Source organism: Penaeus monodon, chromosome 4 (assembly GCF_015228065.2).
Source record: "Penaeus monodon isolate SGIC_2016 chromosome 4, NSTDA_Pmon_1, whole genome shotgun sequence".
In the NCBI taxonomy this organism is placed as follows: domain Eukaryota; kingdom Metazoa; phylum Arthropoda; class Malacostraca; order Decapoda; family Penaeidae; genus Penaeus; species Penaeus monodon.
The window spans coordinates 6,203,422-6,220,921 of NC_051389.1; the positions used below are offsets into that span (position 1 = coordinate 6,203,422).

Genomic DNA, 17,500 nt, shown 5'->3' on the forward strand with positions numbered 1-17,500 from the left:
TTTTTGTGGGTGGGTTGTTTTTGTGTGTGTGGTTGTTGTGTGTGTGGTGTGGGTGTGTGTGTGTGTGTGTGTGTGTGTGTGTGTGTGTGTGTGTGTGTGTGTGTGTGTGTGTGTGTGTGTGTGTGTGATATATACATACATATACAAGATATATAAATGATATAACATATATATAACATTTATATATAATATTATAAATAGTATGTATACATATACATATATCTGTGTATATATAGAAATATATATATAAATGTATATGAATATATAATGTAAATATTTATATACAAATGTATGAATATTTATATAAATATATATATATATATATATATATATAATGCATATAATATAATATATATAATAGTAATTAAACTGATCCGTATACTGATAACGTATAACACTTGGGTACTATATTGATCCCTTTCTCCAAACTTACTTCCTTCTGGTGAAATCTAATTCAATGAGTAGAAAATTTAGTAAAATAAAAGTAATTTGATATTGTTAACCATTTTCTAACTTGGATAACTTTCTTTACATTATATCTGAACAATCTAACTTGAAAAGCCTTCTTTTCCACATGTATATATCATTAAAATCAATTTCTTATATTTAGCAAATGGTTAGATTGTCTGTTAATTAGCCAGACTGTATTACTGTATAACCCCTTAAATGGTCAGAATCACTTCCCCATCTTCAGACACGAAAATCTCTTTGTACCTGCAGTGTACTTTGAACAAACAAATAAAAAAACAAAAACAAAAATATAATGGAAAAAGAAAAAAAAAATAAAGAAAAAGAAAAATCTCCTTATGTTGGTAAGGATACCCCAAACACAAAACTTGTAGCTTCAGCCCTATTTATTTTATATACAAAATAAATCTTTAGACAAAAAATGTCAATGAATGCATGAACTCAATACACTGAAACAGACTCATATATGGTCAACATCAACACAGATGCATGAGACAAGGCTAGTACCAGGCAGAGTTTAAAGTCTCTCTTTATAAAAATCCACACACTACATCTAATAAATGAAATATCTATTCAATATTCAAAGAACTTCATTTACATGATATTAATAGTACACAAGTTTATACAAGCATGCATGCATAGCAGATATAACCCAGATTATTTGTATGATTATGAATACAAGGATGTATATTTTCTTAACTACACTTGTGAACACATGAATGGATGGATGAAAGGTAAATGGATGTTTTTTAGTATGTTAACATGTAATTATGTACTATTCAAGCATATATACATATACATTACATTATACACACACACACACACATATACATATATATATATATATATATATATATATATATATATATATATATATATATATATATATATATACTTTTATAATAAACATTGTATATATGTGTGTATGTATCTATGTATGTATGTGTGTATATATAATATATATATATATATATATATATATATATATATATAGTGTGGGTGTGTGTGTGTGTGTGTGTGGTGTGTGTGTGTGTGTGTGTATGTATGTGTGTGTGTGTGTGTGTGTGTGTGTGTGTGTGTGTGTGTGTGTGTGTGTGTGTGTGTGTGTGTGTGTGTGTGTGTATGTATGTATGTGTGTGTGAATGCATATGTGTGTGTATGTATATATGTGTGTGTGTATGTGTATATATATATGTATATGTATATGTTATATTTATGCATTGTATATTATATATGTATAAATACTGTATATTATATACATAGTGTATATTATATGTATATATATACATTGTGTATATACACATATATACATATAACACATAACAAACAACACAAATAAATTGCATATTATATAAAATACATGTACATTATATACATACATACATTATATATATACATATATATATATATATATATATATATATATATAATATAGATATATAGATAATAATATATAGATATAATATAGATATATAATATTATATAATATTATTAATATATATATATATAATATAATATATAATATAATATATATATAAATATATATAGTATATACATATATATAAATGTATATTATGTACAAACATATACATATACACATATATATACATACTGTATATACAAACAAAATATATATACAAACATACATATATACACTATATCAGACTATACACATACTATATACAAATATTTATACATATACACAAACATGTTTATATATACATGTATATGTACACATGTACATAAATATTAATATAGACGTATATGTATGTATGTATGTATGTATGTATGTATGTATGTATGTATGTATGTATGTATGTATGTATGTATGTATGTATGTATATATATATATATATATAATATATATATATATAATATATATATATATATATATATATATATATATATTTTATATATATATATATTATAAAATATATATATAAACACAAACACAAACACAGTAATTTGTACACAAAGATGAAAAGGAAACAGCCACAGTAGAAAATGAACACCAAACCGTAAAGTTTCGAACTCTTCACGAGTTCCTCTTCAGACGAATATAATATATCATCCATTCGATTTTATTCGTTCTGAAGAGGAACCGTGAAGAGTTCGAAACGTTACGGAAATTAAATATAATAATATCATAATTAAAAATTTAAAAAATAAAATTATAATAATAAAATATATAAAATTATAAAATATATAATATAATATATAATAAGATATAATATAAATAAAATAAATAATATATATATTTTTAAATAATATATATAATTAAATAAATATAATATAAAAAAAAAATTTAAAAAATAAATATATAATAAAAATTTTATATTATAAAATATAAAAAATATATATATATTAAATAATATTATAAATATGATAAAAAATATATTATATATAACAAAATAATATTATATATAAAAATATTATTTTAAAATATATATAAATATCTATTATAATTTTATTTATATTAAAATAATATATATATATATTTAATTATATTAAATATATATATATATATATTAATAATAATATAAATATTAATATATAGATTAATATATAATTTAAATTAATTGATTTATAATTTTAATTATATAAAATAATTATTAATTTTATATATATATATTTTAAAAATATTATATCTATATATATATTAAAAAATATATATAAAATATATTATTATTTAAAATATATATATTTATAATATAATAGTATATCAAAATTTTTATATAGATTATATATTATAATTATATATATAGATTTTTTATATAGATATTTTTATATATATATTATATATAAAAATAATTTAAATAAAAATAGTATTATATAATATTGTTAAATTTTAAAAATATATTATAATATATTATTATAAAAATATTAAAAAATTAAAAAAATTATATAAAAAAATTAAATATATAAAAATTAAAAAAAATAATATAAAAATATGGGTTTATAAATTTAAAATATTAAAATAAAAATATATTTAAATTTAAAAAAATTTTTTTTTTTAATAAAATTTTTTTTTTTTTTTTTTTTTTTTTTTTTTTTTTTTTTAAAAAATTTTTTTTTTTTTTAAAATATTTTTTTTAAAATTTTTTTTTTTTTTTTTTTTTTTTTTTTTATTTTTTTTTATTTTTAAAATTTTTTTTTAAAAAAAAAATTTTTGGTTTTTTTTTTATTTTTTTTTTTTTTTATTTTTTTTTTTTTTTAATTTTTTTTTTTTTTTAAATTTTTTTTAAATTTTTTTTTTTTTTCTTTTTTTTCTTTTATAATTTTAAAATTTTATTTTTTTTTGTTTTTTTTTTTTTTTTATTTTTTAAAAATTTTATTAATTTTAATAAAATATAAAATTTAAAAAAAAAATTTAAAATTAAAATTTTTAAAATTTTTAAAAAAAAATAATTTAAAAAACCCTAAAAAATATTAAAATAAAATTTAAAATTTAAAAATAAAAATAAAAATATTTTAAATAAAAATTACTTTTAAAAAATATTTTAAAAAAAAAAAAAAAAAAAAAAAAATTTAACTTAAAAAATAATAAATATATTAAATTAAAAAATAAAAAAATAAAATTTCATAATTAAAAAATTAGAAAAAAATTTTTAACCCTATAATTTAAAATTATACCATTATAAATATATAACACAAAATTTAAAAAAATATATACACAAAAAAAAAAATTAATTTTAAAAATAAAAATGTAAATAAATTTAACCCCATTGAAATATAATACACAATTTAAATATATATACAATATTGTAAAAAATACACATTATGTAAATATATAAAAAAATATATGTAAATATATATATATATAAATAATATAGTATAATTATAATATAGATATAATATATATTATCATATATATATATATTAATATTATGTATTATATATATTATATATATAATATATATTATATATATATTATATATATATATATAATAATTATATATATATATATATATATATATATATATATATATATACATATATATACATTAAATATATCTGTATTTATTTATGTTATGCTATGTATGTATGTATGTATGTATGTATTTGTCCATATGTATTTGTATATATCTAGACATATATGTACACACACACACACACACACACACACACACACACACACACACACACACACACACACACACACACACACATATATATACATACAAATAAGTATTTATGTATGTATGTATACATACACATGTTTTATATGTACATAGATGTTTGTACATAAGTACATATACATGTATATATGTATGTACACGTTTGTATAAAAGTATGTGCATACAAATGTACTCATGTATTCATCTTCAAAAAAAAAAAAAAAGTGTAACAGGGAAATATGTAATGTCCTCTGCATGGAAAGTAAATTAAAAATGTATCACCAGCTACTCCATTAGTCTTGTTTTTATTTCCCACCAAGTTATGACTGTTATCTAGAATATCTAATTTATACAAACTTTGATGCAAGGTAATGTTTATCCATTTTTTTGCACAGGGAGACAATTTCACAGCCATAGACGCAATATTACATTCGATAATATAAAAGCAAAAATAGAAAGAGCAGAACTGTCATAACACTTCATCAAAAGAAAAATATATATATATATACTCTACATTAGCTATGTAAATGAAATTATATAATTCTATATACACAAAAAAAAAACAAAAATAGCAATACATTTGAAAAAGAGTTTCAGTTAATAAGTGAAGTATAACTCATTACAGAAAACTGTACCCATACATAAGATCTACATACTTTGAGTATACATTTTTTCATTTGTAGAGACCTTCTACATTCTACATGAAATTTAACATATAAAAGTATTTCTTAAAGTTACTTTGATTATTTACAGACTCTTTTATACATCCATTATCATCAGAGGCAATGCTTCCACAAAGCAAATATATATATAATCCACAAAGAAGTGCAATGACCCCCTTTTATTTAGTAACTCAATCCATTATAATCAAGGGTGATTTCTATTTACACAATGCACTCTTTATCATGTACAATAATTTTTTGCCTTTTACCTATATATCTAATATCACACAAAAATCATCTCTTTCTTCATATTATACATCATTCTAAATTACCAAAACTTCTTACTCTTATTAGTTATATCTTTTGATTCCTGTACATTTTATTTTTTATATTTTACGAAGGACGTGATCAATACATACAAATAATTTCACAAAATGGGGAGGGGGGGTAAAAATATCCTACTCTGTTGAGGCGCAATCCCATAACTGAATCACAGCTCCCATGTGGACTGTGTAAATATAAATGTAAATATAAATATAAATATAAAATATAATTATAAAATATAAATTCATATCACAGTCCAGTATTTCCTTTCTTTAATATCTAGTAATGTGTACACGAAAATTATCCGAAGTAAAAACTCTTCTGACAAACAGATACCATTTATGCACATTTGAAATAAATATGATAATGACTACAAATGTAGAAAGATCTATCTACAAAATCTTCAGGTTGCAAACTTATCCACTTTTTGTTTAATATTTTGGCTATTCTGGTGTTAACATTCAAATAGAAATGCTCATAGAAGTTATTACATGTTCTGCATTTTCTGAACTATATAATACTACTAATGCCTCTTTATCTATTAATCTTTCATTACAATCAAATTTAAAGAAAATGGTTTAATTATAAAATTCCTTCAGAGTAACAGTACACAGAGCCCAACACATAATGACAAATGGATACATTGTATGTGAATATACATGTCTACGTAAATGTGTGTGTATGTATGTATATGTATATGTGTGTGTGTGTGTGTGTGTGTGTGTGTGTGTGTGTGTGTGTGTGTGTGTGTGTGTGTGTGTGTGTGTGTGTGTGTGTGTGTGTGTGTGTATGTGTGTGGTGGTGTGTGTGTGTGTGTGTGTGTGTGTGTGTGTGTGTGTGTGTGTGTGTGTGCACGCGCGCATATGTGCATGTGTGAAAGTATGTGCATGTGTGAAAGTATGTGCATGTGTGAAAGTATGTGCATGTGTGAAAGTATGTGCATGTGCATGCACATATATGTACATGTGTTCTTGTGTGTTTATATACAATCATATGCCAAAATGTATATGTACTGAATAAAAATGAACTTCCTAAGGTGACCCAATAAACGAGTCTAGAATATGACCTACATGATACATATACATATACGTAAACATACATATACATATTATTTATATTATATACATATATATATATTATTATATATACATATATATATTACATATATATACATAATATATATATATATATATATATATATATATATATATATATGTATAATGTATATATAGGTATAATATACATACATGTATGTATAGTACACATATATATATATAGATATATAAATCTATAGATATATAAATCTGTAGATATATAAATCTATAGATATATAAATCTGTAGATATAGATATCTGTAGATATAGATATCTGTAGATATAGATATCTGTAGATATAGATATCTATAGATATATCTCTATCTATAATATATATATATATATATATATATATATAAATATTATATATATATATATAAGTTATATATATATATATATATATATATATATATATATATATATATATATATATATATAATATATTGGTGAACTGGCTTAGTTTACCACCAGAAGATGAGTTGATGTTACTTTGATGAATGTTGCATAGGTAAGCGAAAGGAAAGCAAGGTAGAGAGACTGTAGTTGGAGATGGCCTGGTAATGGCAAATTTAACAGATGGAACTAGACAAGTGGAGAACTTAGCCTCCTTGGCCCATTCCACACAGAGCAACAGTCCAAACAATTGCAACCTATGCAATAAGTAGTAACTGTACTATGTGCACTTGAGGAAAGATGGGAAAAGAGATAGGAGATGAAGAAATGAATAGAGAAAGGAGATGGCAAGGGGAGATAAATGGATAGATAATGGGAAGATAAAAATAAATAAATTTCGTAAGTACACCCATCAAGAGAAACAGTGCAAGAACACAAAGTAAAACAAAGATAAAAGCAACTGTGCACAATTAAATATACACATATATATATATGGAAGCAAATAAAGAATTTAATATGTATTCTGTAATAGTGAATACACTTTCAAAGTGTACACTGGCTGCATGATAGGAAAAAAATCCCTCTAAGGGAATCAGCATGATACAAATAATACCTATAAAAACATGTGACTTACCCAAGTCAAGTTTCCCACGTAGAGCTGATATTTCCGTCCACTGTGAGGCACCGGTCCAGAGAAGACGGCACGTTCTTCAGACGAGACAGAGCGTCCTCTTTGGGCTTGTGTGGGTTGACGTGAGGGAGCGGTTCCTCCATTGCGTTCAGGCGGGGCAGAGGTTGGGCTGGGAGGAGCCTCGCGCTCCCGTTCTCTTCCACCGCCCGTGAGGACCGCATCATACAGGTCTCCGTCAGCAAAGTCATCCTACACAATAACAGGCAGTCGTCTACTGTTAGACTTAAGAGAGCCGCACTGTCAACATTTTAAATTCTCTCACACTCATACAGCTAGAAAAATTTAGGCAACATTACTTGCTATAGGCTTAGAGGATGTCTAGGGACAAGAGTACTTTGAGTTATATTCCTAAATGAGAACACTTCTTTCAATTCCTCTATAATACAATGTCATTAACAATCAGTACTAGACATCACTCACAGCCAAAATTTAACAACTACTATGATAGAAAATCAGAGCATACCTACGGTAACTATGTCACAGGGAAGATTTAGAATCAAAATCTAATGGAGTTGAGAGCCTTACCATTGAGTGCGTGCTATTCCCTCACTCTCTCTGACATACTTGCAGTTACATACACACATCATAAGAAAAAGTTGTGCATATGATACACATACATGGACAGTGTTGGTGTTCAAATTTATATAAAAAAAGAAAAAAAAAGAAAAAAAAAAAAAAAAAGAAAAAAAAAAAAAAAAAAAAAAAAAAAAAAAACGCAACATGCGTTACATTTTTTACTCCTACATCATATAATATTTATAAACCTAAGTTCATTTAATGACCAACACTGCTTCAAGAAAATTGGTACAAGGTTTCATTTGCTGTATGAGAAAATAGTTGATCTACATTTATTTATTCAAATAGCTAGGCTTGCAATCAAAGAAACAAATAATCAAATACTTAAAAATTCAATAAACTATGAGCTTTCGCTACCTTCCAGACTCTAAAATCACATGTCAAAACTACTTCCACATACTACTTTGTCAAAATATAGATTTCCATGTGTGCTAACAAAGCCGTTAAATCATTTTGGTTCCCTTTGATTCCCAGCTTTCATACAACTTCCTAGGCTTATTTTCCACTAAACAATACCTGAGGTAAATGAGCCGTAGTGAAGTTCCTCTGAAAGCTATGATTATTTATATCTTGTTGATATGCATGAAACATTGCATGTTCTTGAAGCAGTGTTGACTTTTCAATCAATAACATATAAAAAGACCAATTCTGACTGGTTATTTTTACAAATTAAAATTGGATCAGAATGGCTCTTATCATAAGCAATAGAACAGAAAAAAGTATAAATTCAAAGAATTTAATCACTTCTGTCATGCCTCTCCTGACTTACAAAATTTGCAAAGCTAGTAAACAAGACAGTTGATTCAATACTAAAAACACATCAGAAGTGAATAAACTCCACATGAAAAATTGTACACCATACGGAAATGAGAACATGGAGAACAATCAAATATAATCAGCTGTCTTGCCATTCCTGCAAAGAATAACAATTAGCCTGGAATTTTAGAGAATTCTTTTTTCTTTATTGGTATTCAGCCACGATATCTACATACTGCAGCAACACACACTTATAAGAAAAGACTCAGGGGAGCAAAATGTGCTCAAATTAAGAAATAAACTGTAATTCATTTATGAAAAAAATTAAACCAAAAGGAAAAAAAAAAAAAACATTCTGCATTAACGAATGACCAAATAATGACTATCATCACTCAGCATTAGAAAAACCTTAAAATTATAGATCCCATCCATCATCTACTCTAATGTTTAAATATCATAAAATTAAGTAATACCAAACCATGTGTTATAATTTGCTTCAATACACAGAAATGCCTCTCTATGTTCCCAGTCCCACAGCGACCTTTGGGAATATCAACTGTACACATTATAAAAAACAGTCTAGGTTACTATCACTTTCCACAAACTCTACACACTTGAGAACATGAACAGACTGCCATCAATTCATTTAGTTAACTGGGCCTGGGAAGGTAGACCAGCATCTCTGAGTGATGAACTGTATAAGGTCGTCGAAGACTGCATCAGTACAACACACAGCATCATGTATCATTATCAGTAAAAAAAAAGGAAAAAAAAAAAAAGATAAAAAAAAGAACAGCGCCATAAAAAAGCATGAGCAAATCTGCACTTCTACAACAATTTGGTATTTTTTATATGTTTGTTTGTTTGTTAACATGCCTTCCTTTGTACAAAACTAGTGCCTCATCCTTGCTGGTCATGTCATGTCTTAAGCGTTATCTTCTCTAGATTTTTAAGAATATTCGCATATAAGTTTATATATGTATATTGATGTGCCATACCTTGCGGACTTATAAAAGAAGAAAACAAATTCTGATAAAATGTGTACATTATTTCAGTATATATAAAAAAGACTCCAAATGGAGAGTGACAATTAACTCCATATCAAAATGTGGGTCAACAAAGAAACATAGAGGAGATTGCACTCTTGGAAAGACTTCCTTAAAACAAACATAGGTATAAACTTTGTTAAGTCTCTCCATATAATTATTGCTTTACCCACAATTCATAAATAACAACTAAATAAAATATATATATATATCATATAATATATATAAATATATAAATTCTATGATAAAAAGAGATTAATCATGACTAGCGAAATCCTAGAGACAATGAAGATGTTCATCTCTACCCTACTTCTATCTCCATTGGTTATTACAATCTTACAATTGCAAGAAACAAATTTAGGAATAATTACGACAGGAAAATATGCCTAAATCAGTTAATAATGATCTATAATTGTACTTCCATTATAATAGTTAGCAAGACATACAACAATAAGCAAAAAAGAAAAATGGAAAAAGCTGAATTCATAAATAATCACCTCAGATTAAATCAATAATAAACTAAAAGTATTCTAGGACAAAATCCTATTACCAAATTATAAATCAAAATATTTTGCTACACTTAAATGAAACACACAACACTCCCTAAACTTCTATATGACTCTTGTCGTGAACCACACTGTTAGGCCAACAAGCTCATCCACTCATCAGAAACAGCGGTTCACAGGTTCACCGCCTGATTTGAACAAGCTTGCCTGTGAAAGTCGAGTGTGATCCCACGAAAGAAATATACAAGTCAAGAGCAGAAAACGTTTCCTCTACCACCTAGTGAAAGAAGTGTCAACTTTTCGAGTAGAGTATACTCAGTATCACTACTCGGTACTTGGAGATACATAAACACCAACGTGGGAATTAAAGGTAAATATGGAGTGAAATGGGCATTCAGTCTTCAATAGCTTATTGGTACGTATTACAAATCTATTCATAAAAATTATTTTTAATAAATTATTAGAAAAAAAAAAACAACACATGTAAACATTATCATCAGACAAATATGATCATCTTTATTACTAACAAATTTCCTCTGCATAATATTACTGTCATTCATCAATCTTCATTCTTATCAAAACGTTTAATGTAAACTGTAATGACGAGAAACTACAAAGCGAAACAGCTCAACACCATTTCGTATGTGTTATCACACCTAGCTAACTAAGAAAAAAAGAACCAGCAAGGATGGCAATATCAAACATCTGGCAGACATATCAGAAGGATCGAGTTTCAGACATAATATAATATGCAGAATGGTGGAGGGTGCAGGGCTAAACTTCGCAGGAGTTCGGTTCATACCAGCTCATTTCACGATCCTGGAATGAACAACACCGAAACTGTCAATCTGAAGGTCACCATAAACTGTTGTGTCATACCCCTGAACGTCTCAATTGGTACTTCATTTAACAACTCTGGTTGGTGTTTTTTTTTTAAACCTTAAAAGACATTATCATGGATCAGTGGACATACTGCAATGTTCTGAGTCATAATCACCACAAAAAAACTAATTATGTACTTGAAACCAACATAGGAGCAGCTATTTGGTTGGACAGTTGAAAAGGAAAGCAATCTAAGCTTCTTTGATTAATGAAAGCAAATTGTCAATTATCATAAATGAAAAAAAAAAAAAAATTACAAAAATTAAGACATTTTCTGCAAAATAAACACTGTAAAAGGAAGCATAAATTTTGGTTATCTACAGCATAAAACTTGCATGTCCAGTCACTCCTTTCTGACTCAAATAACAAGATAATATAATAAAACCTGGTGATCATAATAAGATCGTGCATTTGTTGAAGTACCGAGATTCTGGGCCATCTGGGCTAATATGAGCCTCTTCGGTACGGTGAAAAGTCTTGTCTGACCAAATTACTGCCAAAGATTTGTATGGACAAGACTACTTTTCCCCCTAACTGCCCATCTTATACACCTGTCATATAATATGCAAGGTTTGCTTGAAAAGCAAATCACACACACACACACACACACACACAACACACACACTCTCACACTCACACTCTCACAACACACACACACAACACACACACACACACACACACACACACACACACACACTCACTCACTCACTCACTCACTCACTCACTCACTCACTCACACACACTCACTCACACACACTCACTCACTCACACTCACTCACTCACTCACTCACTCACTCATAAACATGCGCATACAGACACTGGCACAGATGAACGCACACAGACACAGGCACAGACACACTTGAATCTTGCCAGATTCTACAAATAAAAAAATCATAAAAAAAAGACTCCATTTCACAAAACAGTAAGTATATATAAAAATTAATAAAAATAACCTGTAGAATGATAAGCAACATTACCCAAAGCAAACAGGTGTAATCTGGTAAACTTCAAAATATATACAAATCAAGAGCAAAACTCTCCTGGAGGAAATAAAGTTAGTAGTCTGGTCCTCCTTTTCCATCTATCATTTTCCTATTTAGAGCAATCTGGCTATTAAAACAATCACCTAAAAAATAAAAGAGAGAGATAACCAGATATGTCATTAAGAAGCCATCAATGCACTGTGCTATCCTGCATCTACATCAGCAAGTTAACTTTCATATTCCTTTTGAAGTTTGCACACAAGATGTGTTGGATTATCTTTATACTGCCTAGTCCTCCTGCCAATTAACCAGTTATTCTCCTTCTATGACGAATGTAGGTGCCTAGAGGTTCAATAAGAATGAAAATGATTCAGTAAATATGGAATAGACCTAACTTAGCAAGGAAAATAGGACTGTTTTTGCCTATCAGACACTTCTACTAACAATAATTAATTTCATAGAAACAGAAATGTGTGTATGTGAATGTGAGAGCAACAGTGTGTATGTTCGTCTTGCTATTTACAACAGCTACATAGGCAAACATATTGGACCATCTGCAGCATGCCCTCTTGTGATTTTATGCTATATTAGTATTACACATCACACCCTACTCTTCAAGCAAAATGCACTTTTGGGGGGCATTTTCCTACAATTCTCTTACTTGTCTGCAACACCCCTCTTTCACTACCTAAATATATATATATAAAAAAAAAGAGAATCACATTTGGTGCAAAACAGCCAAGACACCTTTGATCAAGCTATTACTGAAAGTGCAAAGAACATCAAGGGTGTCAATGAAAGTGATTAAAAGAGTCATAAGTTGTATAGTTCATTTAATACCTAAAACTGGAAGAAATTACTAAAAGCATTAGTAATATACAATATACATATGAAGTATAATTGTCATTTTATATATATATATACATACATATATATATATATATATATATATATATATATATATATATATAATTCATAGATATAATATATATATAATATATATATATATATATATAATTATAATCAACATATTAATATATATATAATATATATTATAATATTATATATATATATATATATATATTATATTATATATAATATATATTATTATTATATATAATTAATATATTATATATATATTATATATATATATATATATTATATATTATATATATCATAATATAAATATATATATATATATATATATATTTTATATATAATATATACATACATACATACATATTATATATATAATATATATTAAATAAATATTCATGTCATTATGAAAATAAATCTTAGTAAAAACATCCATACTTTAAGAAAAGACACTTACTCTAAAGCAGCTTCCTTGAGCCTCCTCAAATTTCCAAGCCACCTATTACTTGTAAATGACAGAAGTATAACAACCCCTTAAATAATCCAACTTCAATTCCTCCAAAGTCATCAATGGCTTGATTTGGTTCAGTGATCAATAGTGCATGAACTCAATTTTTTCCCACAGTGCAATAACTAATAAAAACAATTCAAGGGGATATAAGATAAGTGAAGAGGAATTACAATCCAGCAGTGTGCACCTGCCTAATAAATTATGTATAGACAACTGTACCCTGGCATAAATCATACCTAACAAACCAATAAGCAACAGGAAAGGTATTACTCCCCATTCAGAGCAAGAGCCAAATGTACCTATGTTCAAACTTAACTTCTAATCTACATGTCAACCTTGGTAAGTATATCAAATGATCATTTTGTTTCAAAAAAGCTGATATAACATTCAGTGTGATAAAAGGACACAGAGAATGCAAACTGAAGACTCCTATAATGTTAAATATATGCTATAGCCTCTATACCCTAAACCATCTGTAAGTGTACATACTATTGATGTCATACCACTCAAATTGCACTTAGCCATTTTTCTGTTTATTTTAATGATTACTGAGGATCTATGAGAAACAAAACAAGGTCCCTTGCCCACATTGCCACCCTTAGGATATTAAAAATTCAAGCTTTACAAAAATCTCTTTCATACTGTAATTGAAAAGTATGTACCAAAAAAACTACAGAATCATGCATCCTCCTGTAACTGTAAAGGCAAATAAAGGTGTATATATATGTTGCCCTAAAATCTGAATATGCATATTTCATTAAGCTCTACAACAACCAGATAAACACTAAAGTCCTATCTAAAAAGAAGAGTGTATATATACATAGGATATACACACACATTTCTTACGCATGTAAATGTCTACATAAAACATAGAAAAACATTTAAAAATCTGAAATCAGCTAACATCTACCTATGAGTGCTATCCTATAACTAATCCCTTACTCCTCCTGAAGTTGAAGAGCTACATTATAAGCTTTCAAATAGAAAATGAATCTTTCCTCATTATTATACTTTTGCCATTAAACCATCTACATACATACATCAAATAGTAAATTTAGGAATGCTATCATAATTTCAAAGCTAAAACTGTTTCCCACTGTTATGAAGTGGTCATTCATTTGTGTCTATATCAAATGCCTAGTAATGGTTATAATCAACTCTTACTCCACAATTTGTTTTAAGAAACATAGAAGTTTCATAGTGATCTAACCTTCTATAAAAAGTTGTTTGCTGATTTAATATAAATTTCAGTTACTAAAGAGTCAGTTATTAGGCCTACCTGATCTCATCAGTTTAGCCTATTCCTTGAATCTCAGTAGAGGAAAACTAACTTATTACTTATGCTGTTGTTAGTAATATAATATTGTGAATAACAGTAAGAACAATAATCATAACTTGGGGGGGGGGGGTATAAAGTAAACTGGTGAGGTTAGGTAGGCCTATTATTTGACTCCCTGGTGACAAAATGTTTGTGAAGCAATCTATGCATACACAAAATTGAGAGAGAGAGAGAGAGAGAGAGAGAGAGAGAGAGAGAGGAGAGAGAGAGAGAGAGAGGAGAGAGAGAGAGAGTGAGTGAGTGAGTGAGTGAGTGAGTGAGTGAGTGAGTGTGTGTGTGTGTGTGTGTGTGTGTGTGTGTGTGTGTGTGTGTGTGTGTGAGACTGACTGACTGACTGCATTGATATATAGCATCCCCTGATATATTTGGTAATGTTTGTCAAGTTATCTGATGCCAATGGCAGAGATATTCCTAGCACCTGTGAAAGATTCTAATGGTTGCCTTGAATTCCTGCTATTCGGGTAGGTCTGAAACTGTAATAAATTCAAACAATTGAAAACTGAAAAATATACAGCAACAGCAACTTTTCAATGCAAATCTAGATGTTTGCTGTTCCCTCATTGATGTTGGCTGCAGTCATGCACACTACAGTTGAGGTTAAGTTTGTTTACACTTAAATGGCTTCACTCGCACTTCGTCAGCATGGAGTCTATTCTTAGGCCTTCTCTGTTTTCCCCATTCCTAGACTTTTCTGGAAAAAAATTTCCTAAGTTTTATTATCCCTGAAAGTCATCTGCCATGATTGCAGCTATTCACTGAAATCCTATTCTCCAAATTTGCAACAGGCCTGTAAAATGGTTGCAGGATCTTTTCATACAACTTTTTTTTATTATGAATGAGATACACCTACAGTCCTCTATACTATTTGGGAAGTTTCCTTCAGCAATACCCATATATCCAAGTAATTGTTTAAAGTAAGACAGAATAAAGTGATGCACTACTGACTTCTGTGATTCCCATTCTGGCAAAGACCAAAAAATATAATAATAAATGAAAATTCACCCATATAGCGCTTAGACTGCTTTTGAGTTGATGATAATACTCCAAACAGTCAAAGAGTCTTATCTTATTATTATACACTTGTCTTCCTAGATATAGGAAAGAAAAACTTCTATGCCTCTGATAAACAACTGTGGCTATAACTTTCTGCAGATTATGTTAAAAACTTAACAGGGTTATTTTATTTATGGAAACGAGTTTTTGAAATGTATGCATTCCTATTCTGAGTGTCTACCATCATCCACATCAGTATGTTCTGACAAAATTGTGCCAAGGCATGTCACAGATTTAAGGAACTATCCATACCTCCAACAAGGAAATTGGATTGCAAACCTAATATCCATTTCATATTTGAAGTCCATTTGCAGCTAGCTATTCCCAATGTTCACATTCAGCCAACAGACAACTTTCTACATAACACAGCTAACAACTTCAAAGCAAAACAAGGTGTCAAAAATGTTTTTTATAAGATATTTCTGTTTTGTCAATCCATCTCTTAACAACTTGATGGATAAGTTTTAATTTTAGTAATATTAATTACTGTTAAAACCTATTTACTTAATCTCTCAAGGACCGTATTATAAATCTCTCGGCATCATAGACTTCATTGATTTGTGGCAACCATCCTGCCACTGGAGGTGGGATAAACCCAGTAACTAGCTTACCACCGATATTGAGCATGGTAAAAGAACAGGTTTCCACAATGATGCCAAACAACTGCCATTAATCAGCTGGTTTAATCGGAATTCCATTAACACTCAAGGTAATTTTTTACAATGTTACCACACCCCTCAGACCAAGTCCCTATTACTCTAGCCAACAACCTTGGAGGCACTCTTGCCATATGGACTAAAACATACCTGACACCCACTACTGCTGCATTACCCAAATCCTCACCTTGATCTTGGTCTGTGCACACTTGTCGATATATATTTTCTTCATTTCTGACACTCTTTGCTTATGTAGTTCTTCCTCTCTCTGACAATGGCCTTCAATCATTCCTGTATTAATCGTTCATTGCTAAATAAATGAATATAAAAAGAAGACTGTATGGAGACAGAAAACTTAAGTAATGGCCAAAAATACGTAAACCAACACACTTAAGCATACTTGAAAATTAGCAGAAAGTCAAAAGCCCACAATCGCTTACCAAAGATCCACCCACAGTGACAGCAATCAGCACCTTTAACCGTCTGTCTAAAGTCGAGAAAAATTTGCCACCCCAATTCTAAACACAAGCTTGTTGACCTCCCTGTCTACTTATCATCAAACAAGA

The 17,500-nt window shown here is 28.1% G+C and overlaps 1 protein-coding gene across 5 annotated transcripts in view; it reads right to left on the reverse strand.

Moving 5' to 3' along the window:
* LOC119569431 (cleavage and polyadenylation specificity factor subunit 6-like) overlaps positions 1 to 17,500 on the reverse strand; it is a 38,473-nt gene that overhangs the window by 20,097 nt on the left and 876 nt on the right. For all 5 annotated transcript variants that reach the window (XM_037917613.1, XM_037917609.1, XM_037917605.1 and 2 more), the window contains exon 3: positions 7,694 to 7,939. In XM_037917613.1, coding sequence (XP_037773541.1) covers positions 7,694 to 7,939 — 246 coding nt within the window. The remainder of the gene's footprint in view (positions 1 to 7,693; positions 7,940 to 17,500) is intronic.